Raw genomic sequence first — 26,820 nt, 5'->3', positions numbered from 1 at the left:
TCGTTGTCTTATACAGACGTTGCCGACCACAGCGTCGTTTTCTGCCCGTTTATATCTCTCTGTATTTGAATACGCGTGCCTATACCACTTTCTTTGGCGCTTCAGTGTATAAAATTTGAATTTTGTAATGGTGTCTTTCATGTGTGGCGAAAATTCTCATCGCTGCTCCACGATCTCTGCAATACACGGTGAATAGTGTCCTCTGAACGATGCCAGAACAGCATAGTCATTTTCCATCGCTCAGCTTTCGGTTTGCCTGTCACAGGGCCAATTTCGTGGAATTTCGCGAAAAGTTCCATCACCGCTCTCCACAGATGTCACAGAGAGTATAAATGTTAAAATGTGTGTGAAATCTTATGGGACTTAACTGCTAAGGTCGTCAGTCCCTAAGCTTACACACTACTTAACCTGCCTAAGGCCAAACACACGCACCCATGCCCGACGTAGGCCTCGAACCTCCGCCGGGACCAGCTGCACCGTCTATGACTGCAGAGCCTACACCGCTCGGGTAACCCCGCGCGGCTGTCACAAAGAGAGATGTGAGAAATACTCAGCAATCATTTCGTCAGATGCTTCTCGATGGCGTAGTGTGAAATCCTCTGCGAGAAAAACTGGTGCTCCTCTCTCCATGGCATTTTACTGTATGCATCTTTTTGTTGACACTCGCAAATAATGCGACAGGTATAACCTTCTGAAGAAGGACGCTAAGTGCCCTAAACCGATAAAGAAGTTAAATTTCTTTTATGCAACTGGTTGCTTATTATTTCGTTGTATCGTCCAATCTTGTTAGTTTTGGAAACTGAACTAAGGAAAAATTTCTTCATCTTCCTGTGATGTGAAACAAAAGAATAACACTGTTCTGTCAGGATGATGTAAGATTCAGGCTGACGTTATGTAAGGTCTGCACCTTTTAAGAATGAAGGCAAGCCGAGAGAAAAGATTCTTGAATACACTCCTCAGCTGTCCCCATTATGTTGCCTGACGCCTTGTTTTGCGAAGACAACGAGTGAGTCTCATGTTGCCGATGCGCCACTTTTATATTGGTTCAAATGGCTCTGAGCACTATGGGACTTAAACATCTGTGGTCATCAGTCCCCTAGAACTTAGAACTACTTAAACCTAACTAACCTAAGGACATCACACACATCCATGCCCGAGGCAGGATTCGAACCTGCGACCGTAGCAGTCCCGCGGTTCCGGACTGAGTGCCTAGAACCGCTAGACCACCGCGGCCGGCACACTTTTATATTAGTCGACCACAATAGTATTGCACCTGGGAGCGAGGACGCTTGTGTCCGTTTATTGTGAGTTGTTATCGTGTTATTTCAAGAGGAGCACTTGGAAGTATATGCACAACTGTCTTGAAACCACTCCCAATGCGATGCGTTTTCCTTAGTCATCATTGCGCTTGTTAATTATAAAGTCACCGCGTGTTTCCGATAACGACCGCGGCTGGCCAAGTGCAGTAGTATCATGGAGCCGGCCGGAGTGGCCGTGCGGTTCTAGACGCTACAGTTTGGAGCCGAACGACCGCTACGGTCGCAGGTTCGAATCCTACCTCGGGCATGGATGTGTTTGATGTCCTTATGTTAGTTAGGTTTAATTAGTTCTAAGTTCTAGGCAACTGATGACCTCAGAAGTTAAGTCGCATAGTGTTCAGAGCCATTTGAACCATTTTTAGTATCATGGACGGGTAATACGAATGTGACATAAAACATTACAGTCTAACGGCGTCAGCATGTTTTCATTGCACACGAAGATAGGGAATTAAGTGGGAAGTTAGAATGACAGATGATATTATCGGCATATAGAGTACTAAGCCGGGATCAAGAGCATCTGACAGTGAAGTGCTTTTTGTATCCGTATTTATTATACAACTAGAAGTAATGCCTTCTTGAAAGGGTTACCTTCTTGGAAATCGTGTGAATTCTGTGAACCAGAGTTTCCGGTATCAACATGGAAAGGACAGCGAGACGTCTCAAACCGATGAAAAGGCTTTCTGTCGCAAGAGTACGTGTCCTGCGTTGTTTGCCTTTTTGCTTATAACTTATCGCATTGAGCCCACACATCCAGGTGCCGCGTCAGCCCGGAACACCAAGCGGGACGGCGGCGGCCGCCTTCACTCTGCAGGTAAACACAAATCGACGCCTGCCAAACACGGCCTGTGATAAGCGGGGTGCGGCTCCTTGTGGGTTCTGCTCTGGCCTGGATGGCGACGGGACCTAGCCGTATATGTCCTTCTTTCCTTCCTTCCCTGTTTCAGTTTTTTTTTCATATGGCATCCAGGATACATTACTTACATTGAGCAGCAATGGTGTTAACGGTAATACAATATTCATAAATTACAGACAAAATAAATTATATCCATTCGTGGTTAGGAAGGGTTTAGATTAAATCGATAAGATAATATTATCCATGCGAATAAAATGAATTAAAAAAACACTTGGATGAATTACAAATAAAAGAAAAAAGTAATTTTTATAAACAGAATAGATATTCTAAGTTTAAGATTGTAATACAAAGGAAAGTTCTTTAAATATTTGTAAGCAGTTTAGTTGGGTATCTAAAGTTCCTTTTCAGGAGACTGCATCCTCAGAGACTTTGTGTATGCTTGACAGAGTTCCAGCATATTTCCATAGAGGACAGTCTGTGACTGTGTTGTGTGTTTTTTGTCTCTGGTATCCGCAGTCACGTTTGGCACTTTCAGCGGTTCTTCTCTTGCCCTGACATCTTCCGTGCTTGGTGCGTGTGCAATTTAGGGTGGTCCACAACCTCGGGTAGATCTTCAGAGTCAGGGACTGGCTGCGAACCACTCGTCTCGCCATTCTGTTTCTGGCTGGGATTCTTCAGAAGTAAGCCTTTTGCCAAGTCTCCAGGAGGATTTCATACACTTTAGTCGTTGCCTCTGAGTGGCAACACAGCCGTGGTGCGCCGCGCGGGATTAGCCGAGCGGTCTTAGGCGCTGCAGTCATGGACTGTGCGGCTGGTCCCGGCAGAGGTTCGAGTCCTTCCTCGGGCATGGGTGTGTGTGTCTGTCCTTAGGATAATTCAGGTTAAGTAGTGTGGAAGCTTAGGGACTGATGACCTTAGCAGTTAAGTCCCATAAGATTTCAAACACATTTGAACAGCTGTGGTGCAGTGACAGCTCGGTATTTCTGGAACATTTCTTCCCTTCTATTTTCAACGCAACTAGACTTAGTATCTTCAGTGGTTCGATATTAGACAGAATAAGTAGCCGTTGTATGGGCGGGTATTTTACTGTGCCGGATATACTTCTCATGGCCACATTAAGCTGTGTAACAAGCACGTCTGTATGAACTATTCAACCACACTGAGCAGGAATATTCACCGGCAGAATACACATGTGAGACGTCAGTTGTTTTCAGAAATGACATCTTAGCTCCCTAACTTGGTCCAGAGAGTTTGTGCAATATGTTGCTTCTGGTTCTCATTTTTTAGGCTGTTTCAGTTAGGTGTTTTCTTTTAGGGAGCGATCCAGGGTCACACAAGGATATTTTGGGAATGGGTTAAATGAGAGCAACTGATTTCTAAATGCAATTTGCAGTTTATAGCCAGCATGCATGTTACTCAGGTGGGAGGTGGACGATGCAACTTTGTCTCATTTATTTTGAGTCACCGTACATTAAAAAATCTCACCTAGAGTTCGCAAATCCTGAGTGAGAGTCGTTTCTGAAGTTGTAAAATCATTAGGCTGCGTCACCAATGCTATGTCATCAGCATAGATAAATATTCTTTCTCTCGTTTTTGGTAAGTTGGAAAATATAAATTTAATAGTAGTGGACCAATACGGATCATTGTGGTAGTCCGTCATTTAAACTGTACACCTTGCTTATTCGACCATTTAGGTGAAATTGGAGTTTCTTGTTGGACAGCATGTTATTGAGTAGTTGTGCAATTCTTTTACATAGAATTGTTCTTCAGAGCTTTAGAAGGATCCCTTTCCGCCATACTGTATAATATGCTGATGTTAAGTTCATAAAGGTGGTCATTGTTTTCTTCTGATTTTCGAAGCCCTTGCAAGTTGACAATACTAGCATTGATCACTGCAACTGCAGTCTGGTCTGAAGCCAGCCTGTTCTAAAGGAATATGTTTCAAGATAGCTCAAATGGCTCTGAGCACTATGGGACTTAACTTCTGAGGTCATCAGTCCCCTAGAACTTAGAACTACTTAAACCTAATTAACCTAAGGACATCACACACATCGATGCCCAAGGCAGGATTCGAACCTGCGACCTTTCAAGATAGTTGGTGCTATCCTATTGCAGAATATCCTCTCCAACAGTTCAGTAACAGCCGCTGAGGCATCCACTCTACAGTCTTTATTCTTACTTGTGTATTTGCTATGTTGTGCTTTCACACCATTCCCAACATAATTCTTTCCATTTCGCGATTGAAAACTTGATTATTGAATAGTTTGTACATTTACGGTCTAATCACACTGTCGTCGGATTAAAATAAATCTAACCAAATGTTAAAACTGTAAGCACACTTTCCTTTACAGAGCCACAGCCAGATACGACTTCGTTTTTTTTTTTTTTTTTTTTCACGAGAGAAACAAGCAAAAAAAAAAATCGTAGTCGTAATCTCATACCCTTCATACCTATCAGAAAGCCCTAATCTACACATTTGTTAATGTGAGTATCAGAGAGGCGCGCCGGTAGTGGTCCAGCCAACATCATCACTGGACGTTATAAGTAAAGAAATCCAAATTACCGCTATGTTTAAAGTACTTTGTGCTCTATTGTTTGGTCTGCGATATGCCTATTTCGCTACAGTGCGCTTTTCTAGGTGCCTGTGTATGATACGTGACTTCGTTAACCCTTGTTTCTATTCTTATATACACTCCTGGAAATGGAAAAAAGAACACATTGACACCGGTGTGTCAGACCCACCATACTTGCTCCGGACACTGCGAGAGGGCTGTACAAGCAATGATCACACGCACGGCACAGCGGACACACCAGGAACCGCGGTGTTGGCCGTCGAATGGCGCTAGCTGCGCAGCATTTGTGCACCGCCGCCGCCAGTGTCAGCCAGTTTGCCGTGGCATACGGAGCTCCATCGCAGTCTTTAACACTGGTAGCATGCCGCGACAGCGTGGACGTGAACCGTATGTGCAGTTGACGGACTTTGAGCGAGGGCGTATAGTGGGCATGCGGGAGGCCGGGTGGACGTACCGCCGAATTGCTCAACACGTGGGGCGTGAGGTCTCCACAGTACATCGATGTTGTCGCCAGTGGTCGGCGGAAGGTGCACGTGCCCGTCGACCTGGGACCGGACCGCAGCGACGCACGGATGCACGCCAAGACCGTAGGATCCTACGCAGTGCCGTAGGGGACCGCACCGCCACTTCCCAGCAAATTAGGGACACTGTTGCTCCTGGGGTATCGGCGAGGACCATTCGCAACCGTCTCCATGAAGCTGGGCTACGGTCCCGCACACCGTTAGGCCGTCTTCCGCTCACGCCCCAACATCGTGCAGCCCGCCTCCAGTGGTGTCGCGACAGGCGTGAATGGAGGGACGAATGGAGACGTGTCGTCTTCAGCGATGAGAGTCGCTTCTGCCTTGGTGCCAATGATGGTCGTATGCGTGTTTGGCGCCGTGCAGGTGAGCGCCACAATCAGGACTGCATACGACCGAGGCACACAGGGCCAACACCCGGCATCATGGTGTGGGGAGCGATCTCCTACACTGGCCGTACACCACTGGTGATCGTCCAGGGGACACTGAATAGTGCACGGTACATCCAAACCGTCATCGAACCCATCGTTCTACCATTCCTAGACCGGCAAGGGAACTTGCTGTTCCAACAGGACAATGCACGTCCGCATGTATCCCGTGCCACCCAACGTGCTCTAGAAGGTGTAAGTCAACTACCCTGGCCAGCAAGATCTCCGGATCTGTCCCCCATTGAGCATGTTTGGGACTGGATGAAGCGTCGTCTCACGCGGTCTGCACGTCCAGCACGAACGCTGGTCCAACTGAGGCGCCAGGTGGAAATGGCATGGCAAGCCGTTCCACAGGACTACATCCAGCATCTCTACGATCGTCTCCATGGGAGAATAGCAGCCTGCATTGCTGCGAAAGGTGGATATACACTGTACTAGTGTCGACATTGTGCATGCTCTGTTGCCTGTGTCTATGTGCCTGTGGTTCTGTCAGTGTGATCATGTGATGTATATGACCCCAGGAATGTGTCAATAAAGTTTCCCCTTCCTGGGACAATGAATTCACGGTGTTCTTATTTCAATTTCCAGGAGTGTATTATAATTGACAGTATTGGGTGATTATACAGTAGTACTTGCGTCTAGATGTTTTTAACTTCCAAAAAACATCGATTAATGCTGCCATTGTCTAATAATTTGCGAAAGAAGTGAGACAGGGTTGTAGCATATCCTCGATGTTATTCAATCTTTATGTTGAGCAAGCAGTAAAGGAAACAAAAGAAAAATCTGGAAAAGGAATTAAAGTCAAGGGGGGAGAAATAGAAACTTTGAGGTTTGGCGAAGACATTGTAATTCTGTCAGAGACAGCAAACGGCTTAGAAGAGCATTTGAACAGAATGGACAGTGTCTTAAAATGAGGACATAAAATGATCATCAACAAAAGCAAAACGAGGATAATGGAATGAAGTCTAATTAAATCAGGTGATGCTGAGGGAATTAAATTAGGAAATGAGACACTTAAAGTAGGAGATGAGTTTTCCTATTTGAGAAGCAAAATAAATAACGACGGTCGAAGTAGGGAGGATATAAAATGTAGACTGGCAATGGCAAGATAAACGTGTCTGAAGAAGGAAATTTGTTAGCATCAAGTATAGATTTAAGTATAACGAACTCCTTTCTGAAAGTATTTGTATGGAGTGTAGCCACGTATGGAAGTGAAACTTGGATGATTAACAGTTTATACAAAAATGTGGTGCTACAGAAGAATACCAATGATTAGATGGGTTGATCACGTAACTAATGAGGAGGTACTAAATATAATTGGGGAGAAGAGAAATTTGTGGCAGAACGTGACTAAAAGAAGGGATCGGTTGGTAGAACACATTCTGAGGCATCAAGGGATCACCAATTTGGTAATGGAGGGAAGCGTGGGAGGTAAATATCGTAGAGGGCGATTAATAGATGAACACAGCAAGCAGATTCAGAAGGATGTAGGTTGCTGTAGTTAGTCGGGGATGAAGAAGCTTGCACAGGATAGAGTAGTATGGACAGTTACATCAAACCAGTCTTTGGACTGAAGACCACAACACAAAGCACCTTACAGGCGTCGTTCTTGTATGTTTATGGCACCTATACTTTCATATTTCGATCGTTAATGTTGTAGACTCAGGGAAAACAAAATTCCCCAGTCCACACAAACTCAGGAATTTAGAAAATCTAATATCAAGATTGCGATAAAGTTTATGTAAGTCAAACAGGAAGAAATTTCGGAATTAGTTGTCGAGAACACACCAGAAATAGCGAAACAAATATATCCACTTTCTTCAGCCACATGAAAACAGGAAACCACAAAGTAGACCAGATAGAACGAGCAATGTAAATATTACACGTAATAATCTTCAGGAGTTCTGGGAACTGGGGTGATGCAAAACGTTTTTTGATGTGTGTATTTTGTCATTCAATTTCTAACAGTGTGGCTTTATAGTAAAAGAAGTGTCGTAAAACTATTTTCTTTTTATTTCGAACAACATTTTCTGTCCAGAATGAGATTTTCACTCTGCAGCGGAGTGTGCGCTGATATGATTTGAACAGAATATCTGCCAGGAAGTTTCAACATTTTCTGTGTCAAAATTTATGAGCCATAAACAATAGTAATTTTTTTGTTACGAAGAACCCCTGAAATATAGGAAGAACGGATCCTATAATCTGTTTTCAATTTGAAACTTCTCTGTGGTAAGAAGTAAAGTTTCCAAATTCATTACAGACTATTACTGCTTTTTTCTAAGTTATTACCATTTATTTCAGAAGCAGCACAGTACTTCTCCACCACTTAAAAAAACTGTAGGCTACTGTATTAGTCTCAAGTTATGAACGAGATATAAAAATATTTCCATTCAGCGGTAGATAAAGCAAAACAAAATCCATTGCTCTCCTAACTAGATTATTATTTACAGAATTTTTTTTCATTTTCTGGGAGTGGAGAAGTGTTGCTTTGGAAATAAACGATTCACTTTTTGCTGTCAATGGTCTCCTCAATATGATGACTGTAAAAAAAAAAAACACGTCACAATCTCCTACAACCACGTAGCACAATCTCCGCACCTACTGTTAGTTTGAACGCTGCAAGCGACTACTACAGCGCACTACATTAGTATTGCACCTTAATGTACCACTAGCTGTCTCTGTCTTGCAATAGCATAAACCGTTTCGAGCAAAAAGTACTGGTGCTTCAAGCAAAATTAATAAAATGCTGGTTTCAGGCAGAAACCACTGGTATTGGAAGGGTTAAACAACCAGGACGGCCACTAAAGGGGCTGTTCGTTCTGACAGCATTTCTTCCACCGGGGAAATTATCCGGGTTCCTCTACCTTACTTCTTGGTACGAGAATAAGCGGACGGAAGACAGCTACCTCTGGCCCAGATATTTCCCGGACATCTGTGCGCATCGTGAGGGAGGAGTGATACGCGGGCGCATTACAAGCCACAGATGGGCAAAGAGCGGTGTGTGGGCTCCCTGCAGGCCGAGTTAATTACGGTAATTGCTGAAACTCGACGGCACGCCGGCAGCTTCCCCACGCAAGCCAGCCACCGTCTGAGCGCGCGCCAATTACCGAAGTCGAGTTGCAAACTCGATCGCAGCTTGCCTGGCGAGCGGCAACAGGGCGCCTTATGCGGCTATTAATCGCTGTCAGCATCAGGTGCGGGAGCGAGATTAATGAAAGCCGGCGACGACCGCGCCTTGCGCGCGGATCCGCGCTTACGGCACACACTCCAGGAGGTGAGCTGCAGTGGGAGTGTCTGGTTTCCTGCTGTCTTTCTGTGCCGGGCCCTCTACTTCATCACAGTCATCCGCCGCGCTCTACAGGAGCAGGTCTTCCACGAAATTTGGTGCAGATGTAAACCCACCCGTGATATCGTGGAGATCAGTGCATATACGAGGGGGTCATAAAAAAGCGAGGTACACGTAGTCACGGCAGGCCAAGTAACTTTTGTTGAATGCTGCACTATGCTCATTGACACAAATACTGAACACGACAGTAATTTTCAACATAGCCACCAAGTTTCTGCAAACGTCGGTTGGAATGTTCTATTGATCGTTCAATTCCTCGACGAAACAGGGCATATTTTGCGGTTTCACCCCCTGAGATTCCTCACCACACAGCCTTCACTTAGGCGCTTCTTTCTCTATATCCATCGTGTGTGGGTTCTCACGGCTGGCCGGCTGGAGTGGCCGAGCGGTTCTAGGCGCTAAAGTCTGGAACCGCGCGACCGCTACGGTCGCAGGTTCGAATCCTGCCTCGGGCATGGATGTGTGTGATGTCCTTAGGTTAGTTAGGTTTAAGTAGTTCTAAATTCTAGGGGACTGATGACCTCAGAAGTTAAGTCCCATAGTGCTCAGAGCCATTTGAATCATTTTCTCACGGCTGTCATTAGTCCTACCACGAGTTTAACTTGTTTCCTGTTCAAGTTCAGGATCAAAGAACTTCCCATAGTGATGGTTTGGACAGGTTCGAGTCCAAATGGAGTCCCCACTCCTGTCCTGGCCAGCCTGTCAGCGTGTTCACCGCCCTTGATTCCTGCGGGACCCACACCGGGTTAACCCTGTTGCTTTCCAATTATCTCACAAGAGCTTTGTGGCCTTTTACAGAGATTAATGATCTAGTTGCTTGGGACGTGGGATTTCAGAGCCGCTTGGCTCTCTGGACACATGTAGATGCTACAGTCTGATATAGCTATGATAGCACCTACAAAAATTCTCCAGCATGCGTGCACTGACAGTGGATATTTCCGTCTGGAATACCATAGCCAGCTTCCCTAGAGAGATTGCTCTTTCTAGTCTAGGCTGTAAACGAGACTATATCTTCTGCAGTGTTTAATCGTTCGTTCTTCCACTGCACCATGCTTCCAATTGTAACACTGGCAGGTTTATTGAAGTAGCTGGAAGTTATTGTGGCGGTTCCCCGACCATTTCTATATTTACCATATTTTTTATATTGGTGTCGGTTTTTGGACGTCCTAAAGGTGTAATAGGGGCATTACCAGCATGGTCTCCAACCCTGCAGTGGGTGTGCTGCTAGTTCTACCGTAAGCAGGCCAGTCTCTGTATCTAGCCAAGCTCCTTAGCAGCCATCTGTGCCCTTTGTATAACAACTTCTGCTCAAACACTCGATTTAAGAGCTAAGAGTTACATGATACAAGATTTAACACTTTCCAACAAGTCCAAAAACTTGATGTACTATTCATGTTTCGAAAGAATTTATGTACAATTAGGCCAACGTCATGTGAAGCGACCATCTTAAAGTCACGGGGGACTGCTTGTCGAAGCTTTTGGTGGCTTCCACGACACCATTTCTTGAATACAGTGAAGCATTTTTATAATTTATTGGCTTTCGAAAGGTACCCATACAGCCATCTCAACATTGTAAATGTTATACAACAGTTGCTTTTGAGAACTCAGAAGTATACATACGAGGTGCTATCCAAAATTTTCGGGGCTGGTGCTGCCATCATTGAAAACCTTACCTTTGGACTAATAGTCACCACCACCCTCGAAGTAGTTCCCATCCGCACGTACACACTGGTCCCAGCGCTTCTGCCACCGGTCAAACGTTTTCTGGAAGTCCTGTTCTTTGAGGGTGTTCATCACCGCCAGCGATCCTTCTTGAATACTCTCTAGAGTGTCGAACCGACGGACTCTCAACTTGGGAATAGCGCAGAGTCGCAAGGTGCCAAATCTCGCGAGTACGGTGGGTGGGGTACAACCGCCATGTTGCTTTTTGCCAAAAAGGTCCTGGTGAGCAAGGTCGTGTGACAAGGCACGTTGTCGTGATGCAGCAGCCAGTACCCTTGACCCCAAAGTTCGAGCCGTCGTCGCCACACGTTTTCATGGAGCCGTCGCAAAACGTCACAGTAGTACGCGGAATTCACTGTTTGGTGGGGTGGGACGAATTCTTTGTGCACAATTCCCTTGGTATCAAAGAAAGCGATGGTCATGCTCTTCCCTTTGCTCTTCACCTGGGCTCTTCCACTGGGACGATTGTTGCTTTGTCCCTGGGTCATAACCGTAAATCCAGCTCTCGTCGCCAGTGATAACCCGCGACAAGAAGGTTGGATCATCAGATGCAGTCTGATGAAGGTCCGTGCACACTTTAACATGCCGTGCCTTCCATCGTAAAATCGCCACACACCAAACACAGAGTATTACGGAAATCACTGTGGTCACGCAACACGTCCTCCCAGCTGAATGCCACTCCGCACACTGACTCATCAGATATGCAGCTCTCGCCCCTATTCCTACTTCACAGATGGCAGCACCAGTCCCGAAAATTTTGCATTCCACCTCGTATGTTTCAGTACGAAGTTACAAGGGACGTTCAATAAGCAATGCAACGCATTTCTTTCTCGACCAGTTTCGGTCGAAAAGAATGTGAAATTTGTTGTGGAGACTATGGAATAATCTCACTTCAGCCCCTATAGTTTCTCTAAGTTCCGACCGACGACGGCTCTATACTTAGCCTTCAAAATGGCATCTGTAACAGGGATCCGTTCCAAGCAGAGATCTGTCATTGAGTTTCTTCTGGTGGTAAACCAGAGCATCGCAGATATTCAGACGCGCTTGCAGAATTTCTATGGAGACCTGGCAGTGAACAAAAGCACGATAAGTCGTTGGGCGTGGCGTCTGTCACCATCGCAGAAAGGTCGCACAAACCTGTCCGATATCCCGCATGCTGCCAGCCGCACACAACTGTGACTCCACCAATGGTGGAACGTGCGAGCACTCCCATTCGAGATGATCGACTGATCGCAATCAAACATCTCGCTGCTCGGCTGGACGTCTCTGTTGGTATTGCTGACGCACGTCCACCAATTGAGGTATTCAAGGCACGTGCCTGCTAGATTCCTCGCACCTAACAGAAGACCATAAAGAGCAACGAAGGACCACCTATGCGGAATCGCCTGTGCTTTACGAGGCTTACTGAGACAGTTTTTTGTCGAACATCGCCACAGAGGATGAAACATGGGTTCATCACTTCGAACCGGAAATAAAATGCAATTCATGGAGTGCCCCATACCACCTCTCCTACGGAGAAAAAGTTCAAAGCCGCGCCCTCAGCCAGTAAAGTCATGACGACGGACTTCTGGGGTTCTGAAGGGGTTGTTCTGTATGAAGTCGGCTCTCTTGGAGCAACACAGAAGTGTACTGTGTTACCCCCAGCAAACTGAAGAAACGACTTCAACGTGATCGTCGCCACAAAAATGCAAACGAACTTCTCAAAAAATGGTTCAAATGGCTCTGAGCACTATGGGACTTAACATCTGAGGTCATCAGTTCCCTAGAACGTAGAACTACTTAAATCTAACTAACCTAAGGACATCACACACATCCATGCTCGAGGCAGGACTCGAACCTGCGACGTAGCGGTCGCGCGGTTCAAGACTGTAGCGCCTAGAACCGCTCGGCCACCCCGGCCGGCACGAACTTCTCCTTCTCCATGACAAAGCAATGCCTCACTTAAGTCCACGCACCCAAGTGGAGCTCACAAAACTTCATTGGACTGTTCATCCTCATCCAACCTCCACCCCGGATCTCGCACCTTCCGTCTTCCATCTGCTTGGCCCTGTGAAGCATACACTCCGCAGGAAACGTCGATGACGGGGAGAGCAAGAGGTTGGCTCCGACGTTGACCAGAAAAGTGGTCCCATGCGGGCATACATGCCCTTACAGTAAGATGGCGTAAGGCCGTAGCATTGAATGGATTTTACGTTGAAAAATAGGGTGCTGAAGCTACAAGAGTGGGGAATAATATGGAGCATTGGAATCCTGAATAAAACCAACCGCTGGCCAGTGTGGCCGAGCGGTTCTAGGCGCTACAGTCTGGAACCGCGCTACAACTATGGTCGCAGGTTCGAATCCTGCCTCGGGCATGGATGTGTGTGATGTCTTTAGGTTAGTTAGGTTTAAGTAGTTCTAAGTTCTAGGGGACTGATGACCTCAGATGTTAAGTCCCATAGTGCTCAGAGCCATCTGAACCATCTAAAACCAACCAGCTTTCAGAAAAAAATGTGTTGTATTACTTAGTAAACGCCCCTCGTACATAGGTTTAACAAAGGGCAGATTCCGACGTAAAACAAATGTTACACACACAGTATACAGAAACGAGAAAAATACATTGATCCTATACACACTGCTTACAGAAAATATGTATACGGAGTGAGAGAATATGGGTATGGCTCGTTTAATCACTGTAATTAAGTTTAGACTGTAGAAATAAAGGCGCAAGTCTTCACTAGTTATGATGGCAGTCGTAACAGGTGACGGGCGTAATCAAATTCGATAAAAAACAGAAGTGAGTATTTATGAGCTGATACTTTCTATATCAGCTCAGATCTACTTCTAACTAATCGTGTTTGATAAGCTTTTTTCCTTGATTAGATGCAGCGAAAGAGTTATTTGTCTCCGCATGTTAGACCACAGCCGTATCCTATAGATACACAATAGTGGCTGTGTTCATGTACATCCCTTGCACGGCACGTCGAATGCAGGTATGTTGTCATTTTTAAGAGCAAAATAATGTTTTGATAGCTGGCACAGTTTCGCGAAGAAGCGCCCCACCAGCGATTTTGCACAGGAACTGCAGAGCGCCGAACGAGGTCGATAAACGGGGTGGGGGCCGGAGGCGCAGCAATCTCCGACTGCGGTAGGCCGTCGAGTGCCCATTTACGCCGCGCATAATCGATACATCGATGCGAACTGACAGCTCTCCGCGGGCGTCAGCAGATTGGAGCGATTTATCACATAGTCTGGATAGATGCGTGGATTTCTTTTGGATTAAAGCAAGTTTCCGTCAACTGTTTCGTTGTATGCCATAAACAAATCTGCATCGGTCGACCACTGTACTGAATTACTTTACTTGACGTAGTGACGCTTCAACTCGCACCTAGCGAGGTGGCACTATGTTTAAGACAATGAACTTTTGCTCATGAGCGATGGTTTCAAATTTTCGTGCTTTATGTTTTCTACTGTGTCAGTAAACAATTAAAACAATCTTCAAATGGTTCCTTCCTGTACGATCACGGCCCAATTCTCACTCAGCTGTTAATCAGTTAAGCGGTTTTGCCCACGTTTTCCATGTAAATATAGAAGTTTCAGGTCTAGTAAGAATGTGTAATGATACAACGTTGAACCAGGACTGTTCTCTAATGATCTCGATGACAATTATACGTTGAACTGTAAGTCACCAAATTATTCTCGACTTCAGACTTTTCTTCCTGTACAGCCTACCAACACCAAATCCTCCTATACTTGACACATAGTAAGCAAATAATAGCACGGATAGCGTTTGATGTGGTACGCCTATCACTGGCCGCGAGGAGTTACGAATCGCCTATTGTGATTGATTACAACAAGTACAATGGTACGTTTTTTTCTAGTGATCCATTTTTCATTCATTCGTGATTTCTTTTCCCCGTGTTTCCAGTGAAGCACCATCTCCGCGTCAAAAATACAACACAACAAACCAGGACAATACACACTACGAAGGCGGACGGCGCAAACACTTTCTCTTAAGTAGTAATTGTGACATAACGGCTACAGGAATGACGTCTGGTCACAGAAGTAAAGTTATGCTGAACACAGGATTTGAAAAGAACTATGGTCCACTGCGTGATAACATTGGAGAAATAACGTAGTTCCATAACCATGGCGGAAATCACAAATTGCTGCCTTGCACACGCGGGCATTGGATTCCTTCGCCTTCTTTATGTTGTATATTGTTTACTATGTTCCGAGAAAAAAACTACCAGTCTAAATAACAACTATGGATGCCTCTTGTAACCAGACCTCAAATAACGTTTGTGAGTTTGTGTATTCCAAAGTATATAAAAGGAGATCATCAACTGGTTCTGCCGGCCGGGGTGGCCGAGCGGTTCTAGGCGCTACAGTCTGGAACCACATGACCGTTATTGTCGCAGGTTCGAATCCTGCCTCGGGCATGGATGTGTGTGATGTCCTTCGGTTAGTTAGGTTTAAGTAGTTCTAAGTTCTAGGGAACTGATGACCTCAGAAGTTAAGTCCCATAGTGCTCAGAGCCATTTGAACCATCAACTGGTGCTGCCTTATTCAGTCAGAAAGTTGCGAACACACAATTAAACGGTACTTCACCCCATATCTACGTGGGTCACTGATACGCAATTTCGAGTCTAGACAAGGACAAAGTAGAAAAGTATTTTTATAGGAAACGGACGGCATAGGTACGCCTAGCTTGCATGCCAGGTACACGATAGAAATTTCCATCGTTTGTTATTTAAAAGAGCTATTACATGTTTGTTCGTCACGGAGTCACCACGACTTGCAGATTTTTACTCACAGAGGTGTTCAAGTTTACTGTTGTTGCGTTTGCTTGTTCCAGAAAGCGCGTTCGCTGTTGTTTCGACTTTTCTGCGTCTGATGCTACTTTTTCGAAACATTCTTCGGAAATTGCACTTTCATTCTCTTTACACTGTATCGTGGTATCTTTGTATTCCTAGTCGTGCCCTAATCTGTGATATCACGTTTGTTTCAGGCGTGAAATATTTCACTTTCCCCTCCCTACTATATTCCACTAAATAAAGACTTTATGCACTGCGTGCTGTTTTTGAAACATTCCCCGGAATATGCGGTTCCATCCTCTTCACACTGTCTTGTGGGGACTTTTTATTTGTTTTTAGTCACAGCTCAATCACATCAACGTGATTCAGTCGTAAAATAAGTTTTTGTTTCTTCCTAACTAAGAATTACAAATTTTGACTTCTTTTTACTACAGCAAGGCGAAAGAGCTGTAAACATAATCAGACACGATACCATAAAATATGTGATATTTTATTACTATTAGTCGAGGTAAGAACTTCAAGAAAATTTTAACCGACTGAAAGCACAAATCCTGTGGGATCTTTTGGGAAGCTGCAAATTATAGATTCTATCGATAGATCTGCCTCATCAGACCTGTTATTCAGGATATAAGGCGTTCTTCATTTCAACAAGTTTTCTGATTCCTCTATAGGAAGGGGAGGGGGCGGGAGGAGAAGTTTTTTAGGTACACATATTTAATTTTATAAAACTTGCTTTCACTGTGCTTGCCACATTGTGCTCCTGACGCACTTTCCGTCACTGCTAGTGTTCCTATGGTTCAAATGACTCTGAGCACTATGGGACTCAACTTCTAAGGTCATCAGTCCCCTAGAATTCAGAATTACTTAAACCTAACTCGGCCACACCTGCCGGCTACTGTTCCTATCGGATGTTTCCTTTTCCTCTATTTTTCTACAAACGACTTAGTAATGACTAGTTTAGCGCCCGCTGGTTCGCTCGCGTTTGCATAGTATTACACCAAAAATAAATTTGTAAACATATATTAGGCCTAATGGAAAATACATGTGTTAATGAGCCTTTTTCTTCTAGGCAATTCTGACAAAGTCAATTTGTCATGGTCACCGTCAAATAGCTTTGTTTGATTCACTTCATAAATTGCAACATCTAAACTTTTCACCCTAATGAAGGCTTCTAAGGCACGATTTTTCCGAATGTACTTCTGACCAGAAAGCGATTCCGGCACCTGGAGTCCAAAGTTTTCGTTAAATGTCTTTTGCGTTGTTGTGATAATACTTCAATAGAAACATTCGTCACCTAACACATATTTAACCGAAAGATGAAATACCGATTTTCATTAATTTAGCTGTTTTTTAATACAACGAAATATTTTCTTAATAATTTTCATTCCCTATTTCACCCCTTTGGGGTTGCATTTCCAAAAACAGTGACAAACATATACTTTTATTTCTAACAGAGATGCGAAATACAAATTTTCGTGGATTTAGCTTTGAAAAGGCTCTCGTAATGAATAATTTCATAAAACTTTTCATCCCCTATTTCACTCTTTTAGGGGGTTGAATTTCCGAAAACACTGGAGGCGTACTTTTTTAAATTTTAATCTAGAAGTCAAATAACAGTTTTCATAAATGTAGCTCTAAAAATGCTTTAGTAGTTCTTCAATAATGATTTGTTTCCAAAAAAACTTTCGCCTACTACTTTACGCTCTTAGTGGTTGAATTTCCAGAAATGGTGAAACACGAATTTTTTCATTTCTGACCGAGAAGCCAAATACCAATTTTCAAAGATTAAATTTTAAAAATTCCCTCACAATGAACACATTTATAAAACATTTCACCCCTTATTTCACCCGCTTAGGGGTTGAATTTCCAAAACCAGTTAAAAGCTTATATTTTATTTCTAACGGTGAAACCAAATTGAAATTTAATAGATTTAACTTTAATAATGAAATATTTTCGTAAAACATTTTATTTCTTATTTCACTCCCTTAGCGATTGAATTTCCAAAACCACTTAAACACGCGTGTTTTTATCAAATTACTTGCCACTAGGGATGTGGAATGCACTCAACGACTGTGATACGACTTTCAAATTGATGGGAAAGAAAGGGAGACTGATTGCTGCTCTCGATCAATTTGAACGTGTGTTTTTATTTACAACCGAGAAGTCATATACCAGTTTTCAAAACTGTATCTACAAAAATACTTTAGTAGTTGTTTAATTAAAGCACTTCTATTAAAATCGCTCAAAACAACCAGTTTCTGAAATAACCGATTTTCGATTTTTTTTTATTCCTACTGTTTCCTGTAATAAACGTAGAAATCGAACAAATACTGAAGAATTTTGACTCTCTCAATTTCAACATACACAGAATGAAAATATTAAATGAAATAGGCAAATAAAAGAAAAATTTGTCTGTCCACCGTACTCTGCTTTCTTCGTAAAGTGATAAGTGGATGAATACAACAAAAAAATCACCAGTTTTCTCCAACTGATTCCAATTTTTTGAAAGTCGCTCAAAAAACTTGTTGTGATCTAGGATGATACCACTATATGGGCATTATGAATAATCAGTGAAACTGAGATTGAACACCCCGTCGGAGGTTCGAGTCCTCCTTCAGGCATGGATGTGTGTGTTGTCCTTAGCGTAAGTTAGTTTAAGTTAGATTAAGTAGTGAGTAAGCCTTGGGACCGATGACCTCAGCAGTTTGGTTCCATAGTCTTTACCGCAAATTTCCAGTTTGAGATTGAAGAGCTCTGTGTTTCGTGTTAATTAGTTCATTTTCACGGGCTACAGCAGATAAAAACATATCACACTGAAGCGCCGAAGAAACTGGTATGGGCAAGCGTATTCATTTACAGAGATATGTAAACAAGCAGAATACGGCGCTGCGGTCGGCAACAAGGCAAAAAGTGTCAGACTCAGTTGTTAGATTGGTGTCATAGTAGGCGCACGAGTAATGGGACACAGCACCTCCGAGGTATTGATGAAGTGAGGATTTTCTCGTACGGCCATTTGACGGGTGGGCCGTGAATATCAGGGATCCGCTAAAACATCAAATCTCCGACATCGCTGCGGATGGGAAAAGATCCTGCAAGAACGGGGCTACAACGATTGAGGAGGATCGTTCAACATGTCAGAAGTGCAACACTTCCACAAATTGCTGCAGATTTCAATGCTGAGCCATCAACATGTTTCAGCATGTGAACCATTCAACGAAACATTATCGATATGGGCTTTCGGAGCCGAAAGCCCACTCGTGTGCCCTTGCTGACTGCACGACACAAAGCGCTACGCCTCGCCTGGGACCGTCAACACCGACCTTGGACTGTTTATAACTGGAAACATGTTGCCTGGTCGGACAAGTCTCGTATAAAACTATATCGAGCGATGGACATGTACGGGTGTGGAGTATGGAGACAACCTCATGAATCCATGGATCCTGCACGTCAGCAGGAGACTGTTCAAGCTGGTAGAGGCTCTGTAACGGTGTGGGGCGTGTGCAGTTGGAGTGATATTGGACCCCAGATATATTTAGATACGGCAGATGACAGGTGACACGTACATAAGCATCATGTCTGATCACCTGCGTCCATTCATGTCCATTGCGCATTCCGACGGCACACATCCAGAACTGCTGCAGAGTGGCTCAGGAACCCTCTTCTGAGTTTAAACACTTCTGCTGGCCACCAAATTCTCCAGACATGAACGTTATTGAGCATATCTAGGATGCCTTGCAACATGCTGTTCAGAAACGATCTCCACCACCACGTACTCTTACGGATTTGTGGAGAGTCCTGTAGGATTCATAGTGTCAATTCCCTCCAGCACTACTTCGAACATTAGTCGAGTCCATGCCACGTCGTGTTGCGGCACTTCTACGTCCTCGCGCGGATCCTGCACAATATTAGGCAGGTGTACCAGTTTTTTTGGGGTCTTCAGTGAATGTAGACACAGGCAGCAGATGAGCTACTTTCTGTTTTTATTGTGTTCTATGAATGAACTGTTTTTAAGTTTTTAATTTTTACTGTCAACATAATTTCCTTCCACTTTATTATTTCATAGAAGTAACAGGGAAATGTTTAATCTCTTAAGGCATATGTACCATTCTACTTCATTGCTACGTCATTTGGTAAAAATATTTCCAGAGTAGGGTTGGTTCCATTCTACAGTACAATGGATGTCCAACGACGTGAGGAACTACCATACAGACCACACGAGCGAAAGTCTTGCACACTACAAGTACAAGTGTACCTTCAGCCATGAGACAATGAAACAGGGACGTTATTGTCTCAGCTATACTGTACCGATTCTTATGCCATGTTTGTTGCTCTTTTCTGTCGGCATTCTTATTAAAATCGCACTGATCAGAGACGTTTCTATAATAACGTAATATTACAAACCAATGCAAATTTTACGAATAAAAATTACTTCCTTTGTGAAAAGAGTATATTTAAAAACGAAACATTTACGCACTGCTGCAATGGCTAACTGATATTTCGGTTTTTTACATGGTTATTAGTAAAAATAAACAACACCTGTTATAACCGAGGCGAAAGAAAACTGAAGAATACCGATTATTCAAAACTAAAATACCGGTATTTGTTTTAACCGGTCGGTTTTTCCCGTCCTTAGTTGAATCTTGACTGACATGTTCTTTAGCTATCTAATTGGGCTCATGAGCGACTCTTTGTATGGGTTTGTTAGTGCTGTCAATTATTAACTGGGCACAACCAAATAAAGTTTCTATGTTTGCCGCACGAAAGTGGTTTCTAAAGCGTTTCTTCCACGAATAATGGGGTTTAAGAAGCAATATTTATTTTCTAGAAACAAAAGATTGTTTTCCATCCGTCTCAATCCGCGATGTCCAGTTACGAACGTCTGAACGAAACTACGGAAATAAAATGTAGGGTTGCTCAGAAAAAAATCTTTATTCAGTCATACCACAAGAACTCTGACCGACATTTTAGATCCGCTGTCATTTTCCAGCTGTCAAGCTCAACCCCGAAACCGGGAATGCCTCGGCAGGAAGGCGGTAGATACAGCGAAGCAGTCAAGCGTCCCGGAGACGTTCCGGTGCAGAAGTTTTCGCCTAAATAGCGAGCCCATCGTGTTTCGACGAACAGAAGCCGCAGTAACTCGGGAGCGACCCCTAACTTGCGGCGGGCCGTTCGCAGGCTGCACAGGAAACATAAGCAAGTTCTGGGCGACCCCTCCGCCGCAGATATCTGATGCTGAGGCCGGGGCCGCAACTCCGCCGTCGACTTGGCCGTCTTGCGCTGGCAGCCACAACTGCGTCGCGCCAACCCGGCGCACCCGTCACCCCTCTCTTTGTCGCCGTTCTGCCCCCGCCCTTTCCTCGCAGATGTCTGCTGCGCAACTTCTCATTTCACCATGTTTTGTCTGTAGCCGACGCGCTGCAGTTCTGCTAACACTTCCAAGTGACGCATTTACCTAGTTACCCGATGGTAAAAACTGTACCGTTATTCAGTCAGATGTAGAAGAAATATCAGTCTGGTGTCCAGATTGACAGATGGCTCTTTGCCAATGGGAAAGGGAAAGATAATATACTTAACAAAACTTAAAATGTAACAAGTTTGACTCAGTAATCAGTCATCTTATACCAGTGGCAGCTGATCGGAGGATGGAAGGGAGGCCGAGCCTCCTCATATTTCTGTGTTGGTAATAGTGGCAGTAGTAGCAATAATTGTTTTTTACACTAAATCTTTATGCAATTTAGCCATCGAGAGCGAAAGCCATTAGTTTGCGTTACTTCTTCTAAACCACCAGCACTACAGAGCAAGTCAAAGTGCGAAAGCTTAACAACCGTAACCTCAAGGCAGCCGAAGGCGCGAAGCATATGGCGATTGTTTGGTTTGGTTTGTAGGGCGTTCAACTGCGCGGTTATCAGCGCCCGTACAAAGTCCGAGCTTTTACACAGTCCAATTTTTTTTCAAAATCCAATCTAGCCAGTGTCACAAATGATTATGATGATGATGATGAAATGATGGTGACACACCCAATCCCGGCCAGGGAATCGAACCCGGGGCCCCGTGATCGAGAGGTAGCAACGCTAGCCACTAGACCGCGAGCTACAGACAGCATATGGCGAGGAGGCTAGATGCCATTCCAGGGTGGCTGCAAACGCTTGTCAGCCTTACGTCAGTACGAGGAACACCTGAGGACGTACAGGCTGTCCTAATGCACTACAGTGGCAGGGGAGGCCAGCAGTCGTGGTGCCGCCTCTATAGATTTCTCTTAGGTCAGTTGTCCCGTGTGCAGTGAATATGGAGAATCAAATGGTCTGCAAACTAAGGTCCATGGAACTGCCCCCTCCCCCCACTTTCCAACCTCTTTTTACTAATTGTTTGCATGCTGAATGAATTTAGTTTTGCAGCAGAGCTGTTCTTGTTTAATACCAGTAAGAAATTTTTTCTCCGCACTTCAAGGTATCCCTGCCTTTTTTCCATCAGTCTTCCAAACGTACAGCAATTCTCAATAGTATTGTTGGTAAACATATTCCTTCCAACAGTGAAATGAGAACAGAACATAACAGTATCTGCCAATTACGAAAACCATCCGGGACTATTTGAGGTTTTAAATAAAATAATAGTCCAGCTCCTAGTGCAACGATTACCAGAGAAGTCTGTAGTTAAAAAATAGCCTCCTAAACTTTGTTTTTCTTCTGTCTGTTCTTCAAAGTAAGTTTTTGAAGATTAAACTGTTTTCCAACATTCTCCAGAAAAAAAACCAATGCTGCAGAGTTTTGCAACAGTGCTGTCTCAGAATGCAAAGCTTACATGAAAAACTTAACAAATGAAGGAAGAGTATATCCCAGGATCGCTTATCAGCTCTTGCTTGTACCTCGGTGAATACTTGCAAGCCAGGACACATAGTATGACGATGTCATCTAAGGATTCTGGAAGAAGGTCATCGAGTTAATTTTTACAGGTAACAACGCTCAAATGCCCAATCCACCATTTCGTTTGTAAATAAAAGTGAGTGTCATTATTAGCATTAGTAGTCGCGGTAGTAGTAGTAGTCGTCGTCGTCTTCGCCACGTCAGATCATGTGGTGCGATCTCATGGTCTCTGGAGCAGTTAAAGCTGCCCACACAGCGACAACAAGCGTTTCCAAACCACCAATACCTACCTGTTGCAATATGCTGATGACACCGCCTACCTAGGCACTCAAGTCTCTCTTGCCTCCTTCCAAAGTCACTTGGACATAATTTTCGAATGACGTAATACGAGGGAACGTTAAGTAAAGCCATAGAAAATCCTAGCAACCACTTTGGTCACACCATTCAGCGTTTTCATCGTGCAAATTTCCAGCTCTCCATGTACAACCAATCCATCCCTCAGACTAACACAGTACAGTATTTAGGACTAACCCTCGACGGAAAACTAAGGTGGAATGAACCCCTCCTTACCATCCACCACAAAGCCAGAAACCTACTAAAACTACTAACCGGGGGTCTACAACGTTCATTCATTTCCCTCACTTATAAATCCCTTCGGTAGGCAATGGAAACGCAAAGGAGGACGTGACCATGAGACATAGATTGTATACCCAACGAAAGCATAACGTTGTACTAGTCGGGGCGTGGAATGTCAGGAGTTTAAATGCGGTAGGGAAACTATAAAATCTGAAAAAGGAAATGCTGAGGTGCAAACTAGAAATAGTGGGCGTCAGTGAAGTGAAATGTAAAGAAGACAAGGATTTCTGGTCAGATGACTGTGCGGTAATATCAACTGCAGCAGAAAATGGTACAATGGGAATAGGATTCGTTATAAACAGGAAGGTAGGGCAGAGCGCTAGTTACTGTGGACCGTTCAGTGATAGAGCTGTTCTCATCAGATTCGACAGCAATCAAACACCGAAAACGACAGTTCAGATATACATACCGATGTCGCAAGCAGAAGATGAAGAAATAAAGAAAGTTTATGAGGATACTGAACGCGTAATTTAGTACGCGAAGGGAGATGCAAATCTAAAACTCGTGAGATACTGGAATGCGGTTGTTGGGAAAAGAGTAAAAGAAAGGGTTACGGGAGAATATGGACTTGGTAGTAGGAATGGGAGAAGAGAAAGACAAATTGAATTCTGCAATAAATTTCAGTTGGTAATACCAAATACTCTGTTCAAGGATCCCAGAAGAGGATATGTATTCGGAAAAGGACGGAAGGTATAGGAAGATTTCACTTAGATTACATCATGATCAGGCAGAGATTCCTAAATCGGATATTGAATTGTAAGGCGTACCCAGGAGCAGATATAGACTCAGATCACATTTTAGTAATGATGAAGGGCAGGCTGAAGTGTAAGAGACTAGCCGAGAAGAATCAATGCGCAAAGAAGTGGGATTCGGAAGTACAAAAGAATGAAGAGATACGCTTGAAGTTCTCTGAAGCTATACAGTAGATACTGCGTATAGCTCAGAGGTAGTTCAGTTGAAGAGGAATGGACAAGGGCAATCACTGAGAAATATTGGTACAAGGAAGATAACTGCGAGAAAACTACGGGTAACAGAAGAAATGCTTCAGTTGATCGACGAAAGGAGGGAGTAAAAAATTTGAGGGAAATACAGGAATACAGAAATAATTAATCTACATCTACAACTACGTGATTACTCTGCTATTCACAATAAAGTGCCTGGCAGAGGGTTCAATGACCCACCTTCAAGCTGTCTCTCTACCGTTCCACTCTCGAACGGCACGCGGGAAAAACGAGCACTTAAATTTTTCTGTCCGAGCCTTGATTTCTCTGATTTTATCGTGATGATCATTTTTCCCAATGTAGGTGGGTGGCAACAGAATGTTTTCGCAATCGGAGGAGAAAACTAGTGATTGAAATTTCATGATCAGACCCCGTCGCAACGAAAAACGCCTTTGTTTTAATGATTGCCAATCCAATTCACGTATCATGTTGTGACACTATCTCCCCTACTTCACGATAATACAAAACGAGCTGCCCTTCTTTGTACTTTTTCGATGTCATCCGTCAGTCCCACCTGATGCGGATCCCACACTGCACAGCAATACTCCAGAACAGGGCGGACAAGTGTGGTGTAAGCAGTCTCTTTAGTAGACCTGTTGCACCTTCTAAGTGTTCTGCCAATGAATCACAGTCTTTGGTTTGCTCTACCCACAATATTATCTATGCGATCGTTCCAATTTAGGTTATTTGTAATTGTAATACCTAAGTATTTAGTTGAATTTACAGCGTTCAGATTTCTGTGACTTACCGCGTAATCGAAATTTAGCTGATTTCTTTTAGTACTCATGTGAATAACTTCACACTTTTCTTTATTCAGGGTCAATTACCACTTTTCGCACCATACAGATATCTTATCTAAATCATTTTGCAAGTCGTTTTGATCATCTGATGACTTTACAAGACAGTAAATGACAGCATCATCTGTAAACAATCTAAGACGGGTACTCAGATTGTCTCCTATGTCATTCAGGAATGTAAAAAATAGGAAGTGCAGGGAAGTTAAGGCGAAATGACTGTATGAAAAATGTGAAGGAATCGAAAAATAAATGATTGTCGCAATGACTGGCTCAGGATACAAAAAATCTATTAATTTAAAAAAGAATCATCAATATTCTCCAGAAATGTTTTCTTTAAGAAACTTCATTTATGGTCTTCTTTTATAGTTTTAAAATTCTTACCAATTCGTGTAAACTTTAGCTGAAGCGCAACATGTCAAGGTAAGAGGTACCCGTCAGTCTTCTTACAAAAGGAAAACAGACCGTACAGCCTCGTCTGCAACATTGCGCAGAAAACATTAACCTTCGGTGAATCTCTTTCTTGTGCCACCATTTGACGACGATTTAAAGACTCCCACGCTCTGACATTATGGCGATTAACCTTTCCAGATGAATGGAAGTTTGCTTAGTCGCTGAATATCAGCTTGGAGGCGAAATGTTCATCCTCAAGTGCATCGTGCATTGTGACGTAAGATTGTAGACGCTGGTCACAATCTTCTGGTTTTAATTGTTGCACGAGTTGCAGACGGTACGGTCTCAAATGTAACCGCTGTCGCAAAATTTTCCACATATTTAAATCCTCCACATATTTTGGCGCATTATTCGAAGTTCGTTGCTTGCGCGGACCGTCGATATTTGTAGGCTGTGTACGGAACATTCCCTCGCCGTAGCACACTATTCTGTTTAGAGAGACAACTATATATATAGAGTATATGCGCTTGAAGCCTGTGGAACAGTGTGGAGTGCGACGCGTTAAAAGGGATTGCGCGGATGCTGCAGTGAGAGAAAGAAAAGTTTGCACCTTGGGGCCTCTCTTGCGAATTACGGGCCCCGAAGGAACCGTTCGTCTTTAACCTGCGCCGTCTCGCAAATCCTCTTATTCGCGTGCCACGGCTTCTTCAGATGGCGACGACGGCAGCTGCGTCTCTCGTTTCCGCCTCTCCATCCGCACTGCTGCTCCCTGCTGAATGTCTACATCAAACGAGCACCGGAACCTGTTACGATAAAAAATATGTGACGTACTAGTCCCCGAGAGACTGACACGAAGCAGCTGCATGACAGCATCCTCTACATTCTACGGGGGTAAGGCGAAAAGACCTCAAGCTGGCACTGAGGTGCCGTTGCTATTAGTGAAATTTTATTTTTTATGGTTGTAAACATCAGGTGTCAAATCGATCTCCGGATTACTTTTGGAGCACAATTCTTTTTCTTTTTTTTTTCACACTAATGCATTGACCGTGTTTTACTCAGATGAATAACGCCGAATGAGACGACACAGTGGTAAGAGGTTGGGTTCGTGTTTCACAGGCGTGCGGTTCAAACCCACGTCCAGTCACCCAGATTTACGTGTGCCGTGATTCCCTCAAACGAGTTAGGGCGACTGCCAGGAGCCGGCCGATGTGACCGAGCTGTTCTAGGCGCTTCAGTCCGGAACCGCGCGACCGCTATGGTCGCAGGTTCAAATCCTGCCTCGGGTATGGATGTGTGTGATGTCCTAAGGTTAGTTAGGTTCAAGTAGTTCTAAGTTCTAGGAGACTGATGACCTAAATCACATACCAGGTGACTTGACAGTTGCCACAGGCAGTCCCAGTTGAGGCTTTCATTCGTAACTTCTACATCCATGTGAAAGAAATAATCTACATTCTATCCCTGTGTTATTATTATTATTATTATTATTATTATTATTAAAAAATAGAAAACGTGAACTTATAATACATATCGTTTGTTTCTGGAGCCATTTTCAATATGCAAAATATGTCAGTCAGAGAGGTT

The 26,820-nt window shown here is 43.9% G+C and overlaps 1 protein-coding gene across 1 annotated transcript in view; it reads left to right on the top strand.

Moving 5' to 3' along the window:
• Positions 1-26,820, top strand: part of LOC126154146 (cysteine-rich motor neuron 1 protein-like) — a 116,218-nt gene that overhangs the window by 43,456 nt on the left and 45,942 nt on the right. The window contains exon 6 of the mRNA XM_049916117.1: positions 8,448-8,634. Coding sequence (XP_049772074.1) covers positions 8,448-8,634 — 187 coding nt within the window. The remainder of the gene's footprint in view (positions 1-8,447; positions 8,635-26,820) is intronic.

The sequence above is a fragment of the Schistocerca cancellata genome, chromosome 2 (assembly GCF_023864275.1).
Source record: "Schistocerca cancellata isolate TAMUIC-IGC-003103 chromosome 2, iqSchCanc2.1, whole genome shotgun sequence".
NCBI lineage: Eukaryota > Metazoa > Arthropoda > Insecta > Orthoptera > Acrididae > Schistocerca > Schistocerca cancellata.
Note: the sequence above shows the minus strand (reverse complement) of the source record. Positions and strands in the feature narration are given on the sequence as shown.